This window comes from Pleurodeles waltl, chromosome 2_2 (assembly GCF_031143425.1).
Source record: "Pleurodeles waltl isolate 20211129_DDA chromosome 2_2, aPleWal1.hap1.20221129, whole genome shotgun sequence".
In the NCBI taxonomy this organism is placed as follows: Eukaryota; Metazoa; Chordata; class Amphibia; order Caudata; family Salamandridae; genus Pleurodeles; species Pleurodeles waltl.
Genome location: NC_090439.1, coordinates 906,472,902 through 906,490,268, shown reverse-complemented (window position 1 = coordinate 906,490,268; position 17,367 = coordinate 906,472,902). Strand labels below are relative to the sequence as shown.

Here is a 17,367-nt window from a genome sequence, read left to right as displayed (position 1 = left end):
CTCCCTGTCGTCCAATAGAATAAGATACCAAGAGTTGATCTGATTTTCTGATTTGTTTGGTACTTTGAAGATAGAATTTGAGGCATCGTTTGATGTCCAAAGAGTGTAGAGTTTTTTTCTGCAATTGTAGTTGGGTTTGGAAAAAAGGTTTGTAGTATCACGGGCTCATTGAGATGGAACGAAGATGACACCCTGGGAATGCATTTGGGGTTGGTTCTGAGCATAACAAAGTCATCAGAAAAAAACAAAAAGGGTTCTTTAGCAGTGAACGCCTGTATATCACTGACTCTCCTGGTAGAAGTGAGAGCAAGCAGGGTTGCCACTTTCCATGTGATGTACTTGAGTTCCACCCTGTGAATGGGTTCGAAAGGAGCTTTCATGAGCTGAGACAGGACTATATTAAGGTGCCACTCTGGCGGAGGTAACCGCACCGGAGGGAAAGTGCGGAAACGTCCTTTCATAAACTGCTTAATGATTCTGGATGAGCCGATTGAGGGCATCTCAGCCGATCGCCTATAGGAGGCTATAGCTGCTAGGTGAATCTTGACTGATGCATGGCAAAGACCAGCCTTGGAGAGTGAGAGAAGGTAAGAAAGAATTTGTTCAGGGTTAATTTGTAACGGGTGGAAGTTGTTCTGAGAGCACCAAACACAAAATCTCTTCCACTTGAGTTTGTACGTCTTATTTGTGCTCTCTGCTAGGGCCCTAGATAATATCAGTCTACATTCCTGATCAATGTTCATATCGTGAAACTCTCTGTACTCAGGAGCCAAGCATGCAATTGCAGCAAAGCTGGGTCGGGATGAAGGATGAGACCCTGATTTTTCGTGAGAAGGTTGTGGTTGCAAGGAAGGCGGACTGGATTGGCCACGGACTGGAGTAGAAGCTCCGTGTACCAGTACTGTCTGGGCCATCTGGGGGCTATGAGAATGATCCTGCAGCATTCGGAATTCATTTTCCCGAGGACCCTGGTAATCAGAGGGATTGGGGGGAAAAGCATAGGCAAAGATCCCGGACCATCTCATCAAAAGAGCATTTCCCCACGACCCCGGGAGTGGGTATCGACTGGCGTAGAACTGGCATTTGGCGTTCAGGTTGGTGGCAAACAAGTCTAGGATCGGCTGACCCCATCGTTGGAAGATGCCGTTGAGTATGTTTTGGTTGAGTTCCCACTCGTGGCAGTTATCGTCCGCCCTGCTGAGAGAGTCCGCTAGGGCGTTGTTGATTCCTGGCAGGTGCTCCACCCTGAGGCGAACATTGTGCAATGTGAGCCAGTCCCAAAGAGACTGAGCTTCCGTTGAGAGGGAGAGGGATCTTGTTCGTCCCTGCTTGTTGATGTAAAACATACTTGTTGTGTTGTCCGTCCTGACCAACACTGAGGACCCTGCAATGCGTGGAAGAAAAGCTTTGAGCGTGAGAAGGATCGCCTTCAGTTCTAGCAGGTTTATGTGCATTCCTTTCTGGAGATTGGACCATCTGCCCTGAATGTGCATGTCTTGCAAATGGCCTCCCCAGCCTTCCAAGGAAGCGTCTGTGGTTATGACAAAGTCTGTTATTGGTGCTAGAAACGTTAGACCTTGGGAGAGGTGGTTGGTCTGAGACCACCACTTCAACGCCTGCTAAATTTTTGGTGTGATAGTTATTAAGTCGTCGAAGGACCCTTGCGACTGGGTCCATTGGAGTTGTAGTTCTTCTTGCAACGGTCTCATTCTCAGCCTTGCTAGTCGAGCTAGGACGATGGCTGAGGAAATCATGCCCAGAAGCGACTTGAACAGTCGTACTGAAACAAACTCTTTTGTGGTGATTCTGACAGCTAAGTGGGTTAGCTTCTGCTGCCTTGCTGGAGTGAGATATGCTTTGTTCTGGATAGTGTCTAATTCTGCACCCAGGAAAACTCTTCTGCGTGAGGGAAGTGTGACTGACTTCTGTAGATTCACTGTTAGCCCCAAACGGTGGAATAATAAGCAAGTGTTTGTCGCTTTGGAGGCTAGTAGCGTAGACGGAGCTTTTATGAGCCAGTCGTCCAGGTATGTAAACACCTGGAAACCCTTGCTGCGGAGGAAACCTGCAACTGGGGCAAGGCATTTCGTGAAGATTCTTGTCGCTGATCTCAGCCTCAATGGTAGGACTTTGAACTGATAATGGGCACCGGCTACAGTAAAGCTGAGATATTTGCGATGTTTCTGATGTATTGGTATGTGGAAATAGGCATCCTGGAGATCCAAAGTTGTCATAAATTCTCCAGGATTGAGGAAGTGCAGGATATCTGACAGTGTGATCATCCGAAAAGATTGCTTCCGAAGGAACTTGTTGAGTTTCTTGAGATCTAGTATCAGACGCCATTCCCCTGACTTCTTCTTTATTAGGAAGAAACGGGAGTAGAATCTGAGATCTTGTTGCTGAACTGGAACTGTCTCTATAGCTCCCTTGGCAAGCATAATGAATACCTCCCGTTGAAGCAAACGAAGATGGAGAAGTCTGCCTGCTCTTGGTGGATGATGCAGTGGTTTTTGTATGAATTCCAGGGTTTGACCTCTTGTCACTATATCCAGCACCCATTTGTCGGTTGTTATTTTCTTCCACTTCTGGATGTAGTTGGAAATGTTTGCTCCTATTTGTTGATGGTGTGAACACTGGGGAAGCATAGCCGGTGCCTGGAGAAGATCATTGCTTTCTGGGTTGATCTCTGCTTTATGAACCCGATCTTCTCTTTCCTCCCTGTCTGGCTTAGGAAGCCGTAGATGGTTGCCTGTATTTTTGTTGGTAGGAAGGCCTATATTGGGGTTGTTGGTACTGCCTGTGAAAGGAACCTCGAAATGAGGTAAAACCTCTTCCTCTAGCACCCCGAAAGGGCTGTTTCCGGTACTGCAGGGTACCCAGGGACTTGGCAGTGTCTGTGTCGGTCTTGATGGCTTGGAACGCGTCATCTACGTGCTTGCCAAAGAGAGATTCGCCATCGTAGGGCATGTCGAGGATACGGGACTGCACTTCTGGCCTGAAAGATGTGGCTTTGAGCCAACCTTGGCGACGTAAGACAGCGGCACCAGCTAGCTGGCGAAAACCAGTAGAAGCTATATCAAGAGCGCAGTCGATTATTTCTTCTGATGCACGCTCACCCTCTTGGAGGATCTTCCGTGCCTCTGCTTGCTTGCTTTCAGGGATGAGGTCCAAGAAAGGTTGCATATCAGACCACATTTGCCGGTCATAACGACCCAGGATTGCCAATGAATTTGCTGCTCTGACAGTGATTGCTGACATGGAGGAGAATCTTTTGCCCACATTATCCAATCTCCTTCCTTCTCTGTCTGGAGGAGTAGAGATAGGCGTCGATGGGTTCTTAGAACACCTTTGAGCAGCTTGTGAAATAACCGAGTCAGGCTTTGGGTGGCCAGTAAGACATGCCGGAGAATCTTGGGTTGCTTTGTATTTCTTGTCCAGTTTTTGCGGGACTGGTGGGACTGTTGCCGGGTTGCGCATAATCTTTGTACCCTCGCTCCATATAAAATCGATAATCGGAATGGACTGTACAGACTTCCTTGAATGCTCCTTGAAATCATGCAGGAAACATTCCGACTGGGAGACAGATGTTGGAAGGTGGAAGCGTTCAGCAGCTCTGTCCATAAGATTGTGGAAACCACCTATATCCTCAGGTGGAGAATCAGAAGGGCGAGGAGGTGGTGGAGAAGGAGTGGAGGCCAAGTAGTCATCCCATTCCTCAGTAGGATGTTGCGGGGTAGAAATCTCTCCTTCTTCCTCTTCTTCCCCTGAAGTGGAACCTTCATCTCTAGGGGGTGCAGCTAACACAGAGTGGGGTGTCATTCTTGGAGTAGCTGGAGGAGGAGGGACATTGGTTGGTGTAGCAGGAGAAAATGGTGGTGGTGGCTGATCTTCTGCTGCTACTGGGAACCTTCTCCTATAATCCTGTAGCATAGATTGTAAATCCTGGATTAAGGGGGGAAGGCATCTGTATAGAGTCTCTTGGCTGAGGCTCTCTTGGTTGGTAATAGAGTTCTTGATGTGAGTAGTATGGTTGGTATTGGTCATACTAATCATCGTCATCTTCCTCTTGATATTTAACGTGGAGCGGTGATGGGCTGGGTGCATCTCCGAATGGACCCTCATCAGATTCCTCCCAGTCAAGAAGATGACTGGGTACTAAAGTTGACACCTTGCTTGGAGACGTGTCCATGGGATAAATGTCTGATCTGGACAGAGATGTGATCCTGACCATGGCTCGGAGATCCGGAGACCTGGAAGAGGTAGGAGTAGCTTCTATCTGCCTGACAGACACCAGTGTAGTCGTAGATGGTGTCAGAGTTGAAGATGCCGTGGACGGTAATGTGGTCAGTGATGATTTTTCCATCGACGATGGTCTCGTCGACGGTGGTGTAGTCGACAGTGGTGTAGTCGACGGTGTCCTCATCGACGGTGAGACAGCCGATGACGCTGTCGATGTTGATATTATAGTCGACGGGGCTGTCGTCGACGGTGCTATAAGCGACGATGTTGTCGTCGTCGATGATGTCAACGACGCACTCCGTTCTGGAGTCCTCGTAGACAGAGGTTTGATTGAGGGTATAGGAGCACTTACCGTTGATGTCAAAGTAGTTGTCGCTGACGATGGTATCGTCGACGATGCAGTGGAGACGGTAGCTGTTATTACCGTCGTCGTCGTCACGGTAATCGACGGTGGTGTCGTCGATTTGATTTTAATAGTCACCTTTCTAGAGGTAGAGGGCTCTGAGGAAGGAGAAAGACGGTAGGACTCCTTCTTTTAAAGAGGAGAGGATGGCTCAGAGGAAATTGAAGTCTGTAAGCCCTTTCCATGGTGTAATTTCTGCCTCTTTCTGGAGTTTTTCTGTCTGGCCCAGGTCCTCAGATTTGGACCTTTTGTGTGGCCTCTCTGACCCACTCTCCTCACCTGAAGTACAGGATTTAGCCTGTAACCATGTCAGGAGTCTACCCTCACGGTCTCTGAGGGTTTTTGTGGAGAAGGTACAACATATCTTGCAGTCTTTCACCTGATGTTGCGGGTAGAGACAATACAAGCAGTCTTTATGTGGATCATCCACATGGAGCCTTTTCTTTCCACAGGTCTTGCAATGGCGGAAAAGGCCTTTTCTAGAAGAATTTAACATATTTTAATTTCTTTGAGAGAAAAAAGCTTCTGAAGAAGTAGAAAACTGAGCAGAGCTCAGGTAGACTCCCTTCACACGACGTGCAGTAGAAAATCTGAGGGAAGGAGCTTCTCTTGAGAGTGTTCTAGAGGGTGCTGGTGCCTGATTGGTCAGCAGGCAGGTTTGGGTCCTTTTCACAAAAGGACATGGATAGGCTATATGAGCGATTACTGTTTCCATTATAGCCTATGGCAAAAAAAGCTTTATTCGTTAATTATTGCTATTTTATGTACCGTGGGACTCCCACTTCCAAGACGGGGATGATTCAAGCATGTGAATTTATGAAAGATCCAATACTGGATAAGTTTTAACTTTCTCTTTTCAATGGAACACATTGTAGTTCCCAGTGTTCTTGCACCTTGGTTAAAAATAAAACACTGTTTAAGTTTTGCGCTATTCAACTAACCACCTAAAACAATAGACTCATTTGTTACATTGTAATCACGTTGCGTCCACCCACTTACTGCTAGGTATGACGCTGTATCTAACTACCTGCAAATGAGGTATAAAGACGGGGTTGCCTGAAGCAAACAGAGTTTCAGTGTGGTGACATCAGCTAAAACTAGCTGCAGGAACTTAGAACTTCCAACCCACTTATCAGCCGCAAGTGAAAGGAAGTGGTGCTTGTAGTAGTGGATGAGCAGATAAAGTGGCTGAGCAGCAGTCGACTGTGCACTAATTTTGAAACCTTCCTTGTGTGGGATGACATTCATGAGGCCTGATTCAATCCCCAAACTCAATCAATCTGGTGCCCTGGTTTTGCTAACCTTGTGTTTAGAAAATAAGTAAGCAGGATAATCGTGGTTTTGAGTTGTAATTATAGTGGGTGAAGTTTTAAAACTGCAAATTCGACCTTGTAGAATGAACATTTTGCCAGGCCTATAACCGTCATTTTTAATACTTATTAGTCACCCCAAAGAAAGGCCCTAAATGCTCATTTAGCATACAGAATGATATTTAAGAAGTAGGACATGAATACTTCAGTTTTAAATGCCGTTGCAGTGAAAAACCTACCTCTGGCAAGGCTGGCTCTCCCACAGAAAAAACACTGGGTTGCATTATTACACCTTATAATGCAGAACTTGAGTTTGGGAATAGGTAGAACCCTGATTCAAGTGCTCAAATTAGTAGTAAATTAAAATCCAATCTAACGGTCAGACTGGATTTTAGATTAGTATTTTGAATCCATCACTTTTAGAAAGTTGGCATTTTCCTGCATAAAACGTCCAGTAAAACTGGAGGACTGCGACTTGGGATGGTTGACTAAAAACCTCAAGTCTAAAAGCAGGGATATTGTGACCAGCATATGGACCGACACCAGCAGTGGTGTACTTGCCTTCAGCAGTGAATAGCAGAGATAGAAGAACACAAAGATCACTGACTTGCGAAGAATTGCTAAAATGGGGAAACCTTTGTGAAGTCTCTGGGTGGGCTGAAGTTAGCCAAAGGAAGAAACAAAACTTTAAAGTGCCAACCTGACTACAGTATTGCTAAATGAAAATACACATACAGGAGGTCGAGGATCAACATTCAGTTGTCCAGCACCTGGACCAATAAGACCTGCAAAAGCTAAAGTATCTTGGACATCTTGCTGAGGAAGCTAGTCAAAGGCAAATGTCCAGAATGTGGCAGATGTCACAGTGTTTGGGAACAAGAAAGTAACAGGAACACAGGAATGTGTGGCAAGTCTTACAAGGAAAGGGGGATACTTGTTCAACAATCTGGAGGACCCAATGGCCAGTGGTTATGGACTGCCAGCATTGTATGAAAGGGCACCCTCAAGGGTGAGTTAAAGCAGTGTTGCGGCAAAGCAGGGGCACAGGACTTTTGTTGCCTTGGATAGTCTGGAATCATCATATCCCCTACAGCTGTGGAAGAACTTGTTGGGCTGCTGCTTGGGTTTTGAGGGCCAATGCCACCAAAAAAGACAAGTCCAAAGAATAAGGCAGGCCCTGGGAATATCTCCTGAACTTGTGGTACAGCTGGTGAAACTGTCACACAGGGAATCTAGTTCCAAGGAACAAGCCATAACTGACCTAGTTGGAAGTGCTCCAATACAGACCTTCTCACCAAAGAGGTGTGCTCCACCAAAGGGCATTTGACTGTCTCCATATTATGGCCTCGACATGAACCAACAAACCACTGAAACGCCCCCAAGGATGCCAGTGGATATCTAGAAAAGAGCCCATGGATCCTGCCTAATCCAGGCCACAGGGGAGGATCTGTTTGGTTGCGTTATGCCTATCACACACAACCTCTGCAAAATGGTTAAAAATGTGGTAGGGAAGATTCGGAACAACTATTTGTGCCACTTCCCACAAAGCAGGAAATTAACATGACAGAAGGAAAGTTGCATTTGTGGAATGAAGACCAAGGTTTCCTTAAGAGAAAACCTTTTTCCCTTACCGCTGTAATACTATTTGAGTCCCTTATCTGTAGAACTAGAGGGAAACCGTCAGGCTTCTGTTCAGAGGAAGAGGAAGCCTGGTCATCAACACTTTCGAAAGGGATAAGCCAGTAAAAATGTCGACCCCCTGGATGGCAGCAGGTGCTGAACATGATTTGCTTTAAAAGAGCAATATAAGATCCGTCAAAACTTTACTGAAGGGAAGCAATGTTCACAAGCTGTAGGATGCTGGCTCCAGATGTCTGTGAGGATCTCAGCTTGATCTCTCCAATCAGCAATAGCAATTCGAGAACCTCTGCTGCCTCTTCTAGTTAATAATCTACAAGAGTAACCCAAAAGTCCAAGTGAACCTAGGTAATATAAATAAATGACATTACAGTGGTTCACACAGAACTGATTTACAGTAAGATACTCTATAAAGACAGCAAAATTACTGTAGGTAGGCTGTGTCTTACAGCATCTGCATTCCTATAGATCCTTCAAGCAACATGCACACAAGCAAGTAAGGGCCTGTTGTAATGGGTTAACCAATATGCAGCTGTCTGTACACCAACGTCTCTTCAAGCAATCTTATATAATTAATCCAACATATTAAATGCAATATTATGTAGTCAATCTCAACTTTGCCCATGTGTGGTACTGAACCCACAAATTTCTAGCTTAGTAGCTTACAGTTCAAGCCCTTGAGCCACAGTCACGGAAATTCTTCAGACAGATAAATAACAACATTTAGTGAACACATTTTTTATATTTCTTTTTTAAATTTTCCATATGTTCGTTTATTTCTATGAAACTGTATGGTTTGATATGTGACAGTTTTCTTACAATAATGGACGTTAAATAAAGAATTTACCGTCACTGGCTTAAGGGCTAGAACAACAGTGCTATTGCGTTAGGAATTTGTGGGTCCAATACAACACAGGGCCAGAATTAAGACTGACTACAGAATATTGCATTGAACATACTCCTTTAATCATATAAGATTGCTTTAAGAGACTTCGTGAAGTATGGTTCCTACATTATGTTTTCTGACAATCTTGTAGGACATACTAGTAAACCATTTAATATAGAGCTTTGTTGCCCATATGAATTTGAGGAGTTGGTGTGTTGTAATATGGCATATTAAGTGATGGTCAGTGTTGACTGGTTGTTTCAAAAAACGAACAACATGTGTTTGATATGGATAGAACAAATAAAAATGTTGTGGCTTGAGTGACAGATTTATAGTGCTATTTAGAAAAGACTCCATCTCATAAGGGAGTAGATTTAAAGATTAATTAACAATGTTTTTATTTATGCTTTCCATTCTGGCTCTTTTACTGTTATGAAATTTGAAGCGTGGTAATATTGAAGACATATTAACGGGTGCTACAAGAGAAATTGTTGTTCCTGTGGCGTATGGGCTAAACAAGAGCGCTAATGAGCTAAGACGTCTGAGGATTCAATCCCTAATATGGGTACAACCATGACTGATTACTAAACATTTTATCCTTTTCACATATATTATACAAAACTGCTATAAGAGATGTGTGATTTATGGTTCACTGTTATGCATTTCAAAATCGTTTTCCTTTCTTCTCAGTAATAGTTTGTGTTTTATGTAAGGATGGACTTGATTGCCCTCATGAAATCTAGGAGTTTGGTTTTTGGAAGAATTTTTGGCACAAGAATTGATGAGCAGTGTTGATTGGTTGCTTTGAATTATGGTTCACTAAATAAGCTGGAAAATGACGTTAGACGCTGATTGTAGGGATCCTCATAAAAAGGGCTGAGGTTCACTTAGGCGGGTTTGCCTGCTAGGTAAGGTGGAGAGACCTGATGGAGCTCTAAGTAGGAATCAGCTGTGAAATTGAGTGTTTGATTTGTTTTGTAAGTGTGATGGACTGTTTTGCAATTAGGGCATATAGAGAGTCATCTTTTTAGTTGATTGGGTTCAAGGGAAAGGTTGAACTATTTAATGAGTCATGGCATAACACGTTTTTTCTGGTATGACAACAGGTGAACCTAACACTATTGCCCAAAGATTTGCAAATACCTAGAATTAAGATCTTTTTGATGCAAGTAGGTGGTTACTAGAGCTTAAATTATTGGTCTGAATTTCGAGATACTGAGAATCTTAGTAGCTTATTTAGCATTATATTTTAGGTATTGTGAGTGATGGATATGAAATTCAGTATATAATTCTTTCAGTGCTTTGGAGGCTTGGCATGAAACTAATGACGTTTTTCCTGGGAGTGCGATGTAAGATTTATTAAAGTATTAGCTTTTGGACTTTAGGAATCCTGAAATCAGAACTGAAATGAGAACTAAGCAGTAAGCTTTTAATATTATTTCCTTTCTTTTAGGGCATGGAGGGGAACGTTTTGATCGTGTACTGCCATTAATTGTGAGTTTCTCTGTAATGATGCATTTATTTTGTGTGAAGAGCTTTTAAAAATGGCCTTAACAAGCATCCAACTCTTAACATATATGGTTTAAACTTTTTTGTTCGGTAAGGTGGGGGGGGTATGCTGTGGGGAAAAGGGGGTTGGAGTCCTCTTATAATATTGCCTTTTTTGTTCATGTGTAATTTCACTTTTTGCTATGAGATTAATGATGGATATAGAGAGAGCAATTGAAAGATTGTCTTTCACAGACTGTGTCTGATTCTTATGTGGTTACTTACCAGGGTAATTGGTTTTGTTGTGAGGACCTCTAGGACCTGGGTTTGTCACCCCAGTTTTAGCTTAATTGTACAGTTCATGTTTTATTCATATTTTTATTCATTTTAGTAAGGCTGCTTTTTAGCGATGGCTTTAACACTTTTTTTGTTTGCTTTTTTCTAGCAAAGTGAGAAACAAGCTGCTCGTTTAGATAGCCTTTGCACTACATATATCAGTACTTTCTGTCCAAGGCTCGGGAACATAGTACACGATTGCTAGCTTGTGTTGCCCAATCAAGAGACGGCTTCTATCATCTAGACTCAGCATTGCATCAGAACTGTACTTTCTATGGGGAAACATCCTTTATTACGACGTTTTATTTACGAAAGTCGTGGTTAACGAAAGCGCAACAACGCTTTTTTTAACCACGACTCGGTTATTTTGTGCCTTAACTACGTATGTTCTGAACAACGAACATGCGTGGTTAAGGTACAAAGAAGGGAGTTGGCGAAGGAGGACGACGCAGGTGACAAGGGGTTGACTAAGGTAAGTGGGGGGTTTTAGGTTTTGGGGAGGGGGTGGGGGTCAGGGGGTTTTAGGTTTTGTGGTGGGGTTGGGGCGTTTTTGGTTTTGGGGAGGGGGTGGGGGTCAGGGGGTTTTAGGTATTGGGGTGGGGCGGTTTTGGGGAGGGGGTGGGGGGTCAGGGGGTTTTAGGTTTTGGGGTGGGGTTGGGGGGGCGGGGCGTTTTTGGGGAGTGGGTGGGGGGCTAGGGGGTTTTAGGTTTTGGGGTTGGGGTTGGGGCGTTTTTGGTTTTGGGGCAGGGGTGTGGGGTCGGGGGGGTTTTAGGTTTTGGGGTGGGGTTGGGGCGTTTTTGGTTTTGGGGAGGGGGGTTTTAGGTTTTGGGGCAGGGTTGGGGGGGTGGGGCATTTTTGGTTTTGGGAAGAGGGTGGAGGGTCAGAGGGTTTTAGGTTTTGGGGCGGGGGTGGGTGGGGCGTTTTTGGTTTTGGGGAGGGGTGGGGGGTCAGGGGGTTTAAGGTTTTGGGGCGGGGTTGGGGGGGTTTTTGGTTTTGAGGGGTGGGGCGTTTTTGGTTTTGGGGAGGGGGTGGTGGGGTTAGGGGGTTTTAGGTTTTGGGGCGGGGTTGGGGGGGTGGGGCATTTTTGGTTTTGGGGAGGGGTGGGGGTTAGGGGGTTTTAGGTTTTGGGGCGGGGTTGGGGGTGGGGCGTTTTTGGTTTTGGGGAGGGGGTGGGGAGTCAGGGGGTTTTAGGGTGGGGTTGGGGGGGTGGGGTGAGGGATGTAGGGTGAATGGTGCCTATTAGTAATGCTTTTATCAGGAATGCCTTTACAACGAAAAATCGTTGTTAAGGCATTCGTGGTAAAATCATTAGTAGTAAGAACGAGGTCGGTGTTCCGACCTCGTTGTTAAGGCACTAGTTGTTTTGAAAGTCGGTGTTCCGTCGTACAACCCTTTCTATGTGGTATGGTTTATTACATACACGATGCACTGACTCAGGGCATTCCGGCAACAACAATCTTGGGGCACACGCTGTGTGACATGCAGCTCAGCTGTCGCTAATCTCCCAGCTTCCTGAGAGGATTGCCATGGACACCACAGGCGGATTCCTAAAGCTATCTACAATTATGGGGTTGGGGCTAGTTCCTTAGACTGGGTCAGGCAGAGGATTACCACCACTATGGTCTCACAGTAGAAATCAATCAATCATCTGGATCTGTATAGTTCACTAATCTCCTGGAGGGTTACTTACATGCTGGGTCCTCCTCTCTGTTGGAGGACTTACTAGAAGAGCCAGGTCTCTTCCTGAAGGGATGGGGATATCCTCAGGTTAATTGATTGTACTAAGTTATGTAAAGATGAATGTTTGGCATTAACTTTGTGATAACTGAAAATATTACTGGGTGTTATAATGACTATGTTTACACCGATTGCTCTTTTTGGGATACATATGTGTAGAACGTTCTTTTAAATATTACTGGGAACTGATTGGAGTGCAATAAGGATTTAGCAACAAAATGTTAAACTGATATGTAATTGTTGTCCCTGAAGCGCTGAAGAAGTGGTGAAATAACCGTCAAACAAGTGTTGGCTGTTGCAGGTTGTCAGTCGAGGACAATAAACCTGACTTAACTAAGCTGTCTGAAGTGAACTGTACTTTTTGTTAACAATGGAAGAAGTTGACATAATCATGTACATCAATGAATTTCGATTATGAATTGTGATAAAGAACAGAATACAGTTTTGAATTGATTTATGAGTGCATGTTTATTTATTGTATTGTATATTGTAATACTGGACTACTAGAAAAACCCCACGCTTTACCACTATTTAGCTTCTTTTATATTGTGACTCCTGGTAGCCTTTGTTATACAGAGTTCAAGTTTACAATTTTACCAACTCCAACCTGGTTGTCTCCCAGACCTATAGTGAAAATCCTGGCTGTTTTTCACATTTCATCTGGGACTGGTAGAGGAACCCCGAAAAGCTTTGCTGTGGTTTTGCAATGCTGCTTTGGCATTCCTCACCATCAGAAACGTATGACATTGTATTTTTCTTTACTCTTGGAGTTTCCAGCAGCTCTACAGATGCTGGTACTGGGCCCTGACTGCCACTTGCTGTGTGTTTCGCAGATGCTGCAAGAGTTATCCAGATTTGAACGGATTTTAATCCTATTCAAAGACAGGTCCCCAAACTGCAGCATGTCCACGTTGGTGGCTATACATTGCAGGCTCATGGACTAAGAAGAGGCAGCACACAGGGAAGCTCATTATTTGGTAAAAGAGGTACACGCTCAGCATTATGGGGAAGGTGACAAGGCAGGTAAGACATTAGCTCATTTGTTGTGCAAACCCTGGACAAGTGATTAAATAGTTGAACTACATGATGACCATCTCCATGAACGTTGGTACTGAGGCCATACAGAGAGAGATGACCACCTTTGTCTTCGCCCTCTACATGACCAAGCAGCCCGCACCCCCTCCGGACCTTGCCTCCTATTTTGATTCGGTGCAGTTGCTGTGGCTCGAGGAGGGCCATAGGCAATTCTTAGACAAACCCTTTTCAGTGGAAGAGGTGGTCCAGGTTATCAATGCAATTCCTGGAGACAAGGCTCCTGGCCTGGATGGCCTCCATGCTACCTTCTATAAAGAGTATACCCATACCCTGGCCCCGCACCTTCTTGCCATGTGTGAGGAGTCCCCTGCTGCTGGCATCCTCCTCCCCCCTCTGCGGGAAGCGCTGATTGTGACAATACTCAAACCGGACAAGAACCCTTGGTGCTGTGAATTGTACTGACCCTTATCTATGATTAACATTGACAATAAAATCCTAGATAAGTTGATAGCCTCACGGCTACTTCTCTTTTGCCGATCACTGCACACTGGGATCAGTCAAGCTTTGTTACCAGAAGGTTAACGACTCATAACTTTGCCTTAATTCATACTATTGATCTAACCTTGGTGCACCTGTGATTTTCTTGGATACCACAAAGGCTCTTGATTCACTCGAACGGCCTTACCTGTTTGCCCTGCTTTCATTTATTAGAGTGAGCCTTAAGGTTATAAGACTAATTGGTGTAGTGTATAACAAGGTTGCAGCCCGCTTGAGGATGAATGGGATGATTACCCCCTCCTTCACTGTGTCGAGGGGTACACGAAGGGGTGACGCCTGTCACCCAATCTATTTGCCATAGCCATGGAGTCGCTTGAAGCTCAACTGTGTCAGCACCATTCACATCCGGACTGCTGTTCACACTATTAGAAGACTTGTCTCCCTGAACGCGGATGGGGTCACCCTAACATGAGACCACCGAAATACTTTAGCCCAACTGATTAAAGAATTCACCAGGTTTGGTGGTATATCAGGTCTCACTATAAACTGGGCCAAATTGATCCTATTCCCCCTGATGGCTGTGATTGCGGAGTTCTCGCTGCAGTGGGCACGAGAGCCAGTGAGATACGTAAGGGTTTGGCTCAGCAGGGATCTAGACGAACTTTGGAAAACTTACTATCGTTGTTTAATGACGTGGCTGGATGAGCGAGTGGAGAGCTGGCAGAAGCTTCAGTTATCCTTAATTGGAAGGCTGGCCATTGCGAAGATGGTGATCCTTACCAAATTCCTATACCTGTTAATTAACCTGCCGATTCCTTTGCCCTTGTACTTCTGCTGACGGCTCCATTTGCACCTTATATACCACAAGTGGGCAGGTAAACAGCCTTGCATGGGAGATGATGATGCTCCCTTTCTAGCAGGGTGGGCTTCAGATATGGATTTGTATTACTATAGCGGCCAGGCAAAGTTTTCACACTATTGGCTGTACCCCCCCCGAAGTTCCTGGCGCACACACAGCACCTGAACATGACCACACCCTGCGTTGACCCCTTTATAAGACACTGTACTTGGCCCCCAGGCACTCAAGGGCGTGAACAAATACTGTGGCCTGCAGGGTGTGAGCATGGAACGAACTCTGAAGGCAGGCTAGGCTGGAGTGCCTGTTTGCTTCTTCCATGTACTTACTGGACACTCCTACTTGCCTATTACCCTTGACGCTAGGACCCGCAACAGACTGCATAATCTGGAGCAGACTTCCATGGGCGCGGTGTACCCTGACGGCACCTTCAAAGCAGCACAGTGGGTTTCTGCATGCACCTGTCACTCTACTTGACATGTTCACTTATTACCAAGCTACGTGCTGCTCCAGGAACTACACACATCTTTCCCAGCAACCCCACCAACATTCCAGGTACTAGAGGCGACTCTTACTGACCCCTCGCATGGAGACTGGTCACAAATGTAGGCTGGGGTGAAGGAGACTGAACTGGTGCATATTACTGTCAGCCGCTGGCAATGAGATGCTGATCTGGTGATCCCACTCACTGACAACCAGTGGAGGTACTGCTGCACTCACTCCTGTGTGCGCTCCCCTAATTATAGATTGGGCTTAGTGCATTTCAAATAGCTCCACAGATTATACTGCACCCCGGAAAAGATGCACAAAATGGGTTTGACTGAAGATGCATGCCGCATATGTCGTGTGGTGCCTTGCCCTCACTTCCTACAGCTTGCGTGTGACTGTGCGGGAGTGGAGCACTTTTGGAGCACTGTATTTAATGCGCTCAGGGATATTACTGGTTTCTCTCTTGAGCACTCACGGTGCTCTCAGGTTATCTGAAAAATGTCCCCCCCACCACCCAAAAGACAATTCTCCTTTTACCAGCAAAACGCCAGGTGGTGCTGTACTAGGATTGGCGTCTGATGCCGCAAAGAGCTGGATGGCGTAGGGATGCAGCATACTGACAGGAACAATTGATTGCCTAATGGGAGTTGAAGCAGGCGAGGTCCTGCCCCAAAGAAAAATGAATATAATAGGAATCCCTCTGTAATGTCTTGATGTTACTTCCTCAAGCTGAGTTGATCTTCCCTCTCTTCTCTTTTACTTACCCTTTTCCCACCCTAGTAATGTAAGCTACAGAACAGTATATTCAGATGTCATTTGCTGGACACATTATGCTATCAATCTTGTGATCTTACTGGATTGTACTTCTTTGCTTATGTTTTATCTGTGAACTTCAATTAAAAAAAATATGTCTGCCAAAGTTTACACATAAACACATGAACATCTTTGAATGGGACTAAAACCCTTTAAAAAATACAATAATGACAGTGTCAACTACAACAAAGTGATGGAAAAAGTGCTTGAATTAATCTCAGCCTCTATTGATCACTTATGTTCCAGTCCATTGCTTACCACCCACTATGCTGCTCTAGAGAAACCTGTTCCAACTACCAAAGGAACACTCCAGCTTGAAGTGTCAGGCCCGCCCAGCAGACGTGACCACAACTCCAAACTGGTTTCAGCCTACTTACGCCTCATCAATGAGGTATAAAATATCTGGGCAAACCAGACACGCTGTGGGTGTTTACTACATCAACAAAGTGATGGAAGGAATACTTGAATGAATGTAAGCCATAAGCGATCACTTTGAGCCACTGAGTCGGAATAAACAGTGCATCATTTTTCAGCCACAAAGCCACTCTGGACAGAGACTAGGCATGTAAAAATCAGACTTGGTCCTGGTTCAGTACGACAAGTCCACCTCAAAATACCAGGATGTCTCTTCTAGGCATGTGGTGCAGAACAATGCTGGCGGCTGCTAGGGCCCAACAGCAAGGGGTCAAATGGTTCTTTAAAACGTTCTTACAAAAACAGGTAAAGACTGTACCTTTACAAAGATTTACAAAACTTTTTTTTTTTTTAAACAAAGATTGGTAAAACTAACAGGCTGGCTGACAACAACAGACGTCTGCCAGTGTTCGTTTCATTAGATTACTGCTGCTTTGAGTGGTAAAATAAACAAGCTTGAACGTTGTATGTCAGTGGCTTTTATAACATGAATTTACCCTAAGCATCTCTAAAAAACACATGTCCATTAAAACTTGAACATTAATGTTCAGACGTTAACATTTATGTTGTTACTGTACTAAAAAGTCGTTTTAATTATTCTTCCGTTATACAAACGAAATTGACAATTGGTTAGTGGACCGTTTTAAAAATTATCAGAATGATATGGATTACAAAACAAGAGATGGTCTGAAAATGCTGTTATGACAACCGCAGACAACACATTCGAAACATTATCAGTACAATAGCTCTTTAACACAAAGAACAAGAAACAGTTTCAACAGAAAAATATCTGCATACCTGGCCATCGCTGTCTTTAATGACTAATAAAACTGGTGTGTCCAGGCCCAGCATCGTTCGGTACAACGTTTTTAAGCTCATGCCGTGTTTTGTAGTACCGTAGACAAGTGTCCATGGGTACCCAATTGTTCTTGGAGGAAGATGCTTTGTAAGCTGGTAATAATTAAAAGTATTTCAATTATAATTTTGCACAATAATAACTTATGTCCAATATACTACTGACACACAACCTGACAATATGCATTTATAAGTATAACAAAATAATTATGGACATAGATCTCAGTTTGTATAAGACATGTGTCACTATCCATTACATAATTTTCGGTTTAGACATTAGTACTATGAGGTTTTGTCTCAGCATTTAACTTGTAGTCAAACATCTGCACGAGTTCCATTATCTATAAAACAAACCATTGATTGTTCAGTA

General features: G+C 44.4%; 1 protein-coding gene across 9 annotated transcripts in view; it reads right to left on the bottom strand.

Moving 5' to 3' along the window:
- The window catches only part of OXR1 (oxidation resistance 1), a 1,752,159-nt gene that overhangs the window by 55,670 nt on the left and 1,679,122 nt on the right, over positions 1 to 17,367 (bottom strand). For all 9 annotated transcript variants that reach the window (XM_069220614.1, XM_069220609.1, XM_069220613.1 and 6 more), the window contains one exon: positions 16,941 to 17,093. In XM_069220614.1, coding sequence (XP_069076715.1) covers positions 16,941 to 17,093 — 153 coding nt within the window. The remainder of the gene's footprint in view (positions 1 to 16,940; positions 17,094 to 17,367) is intronic.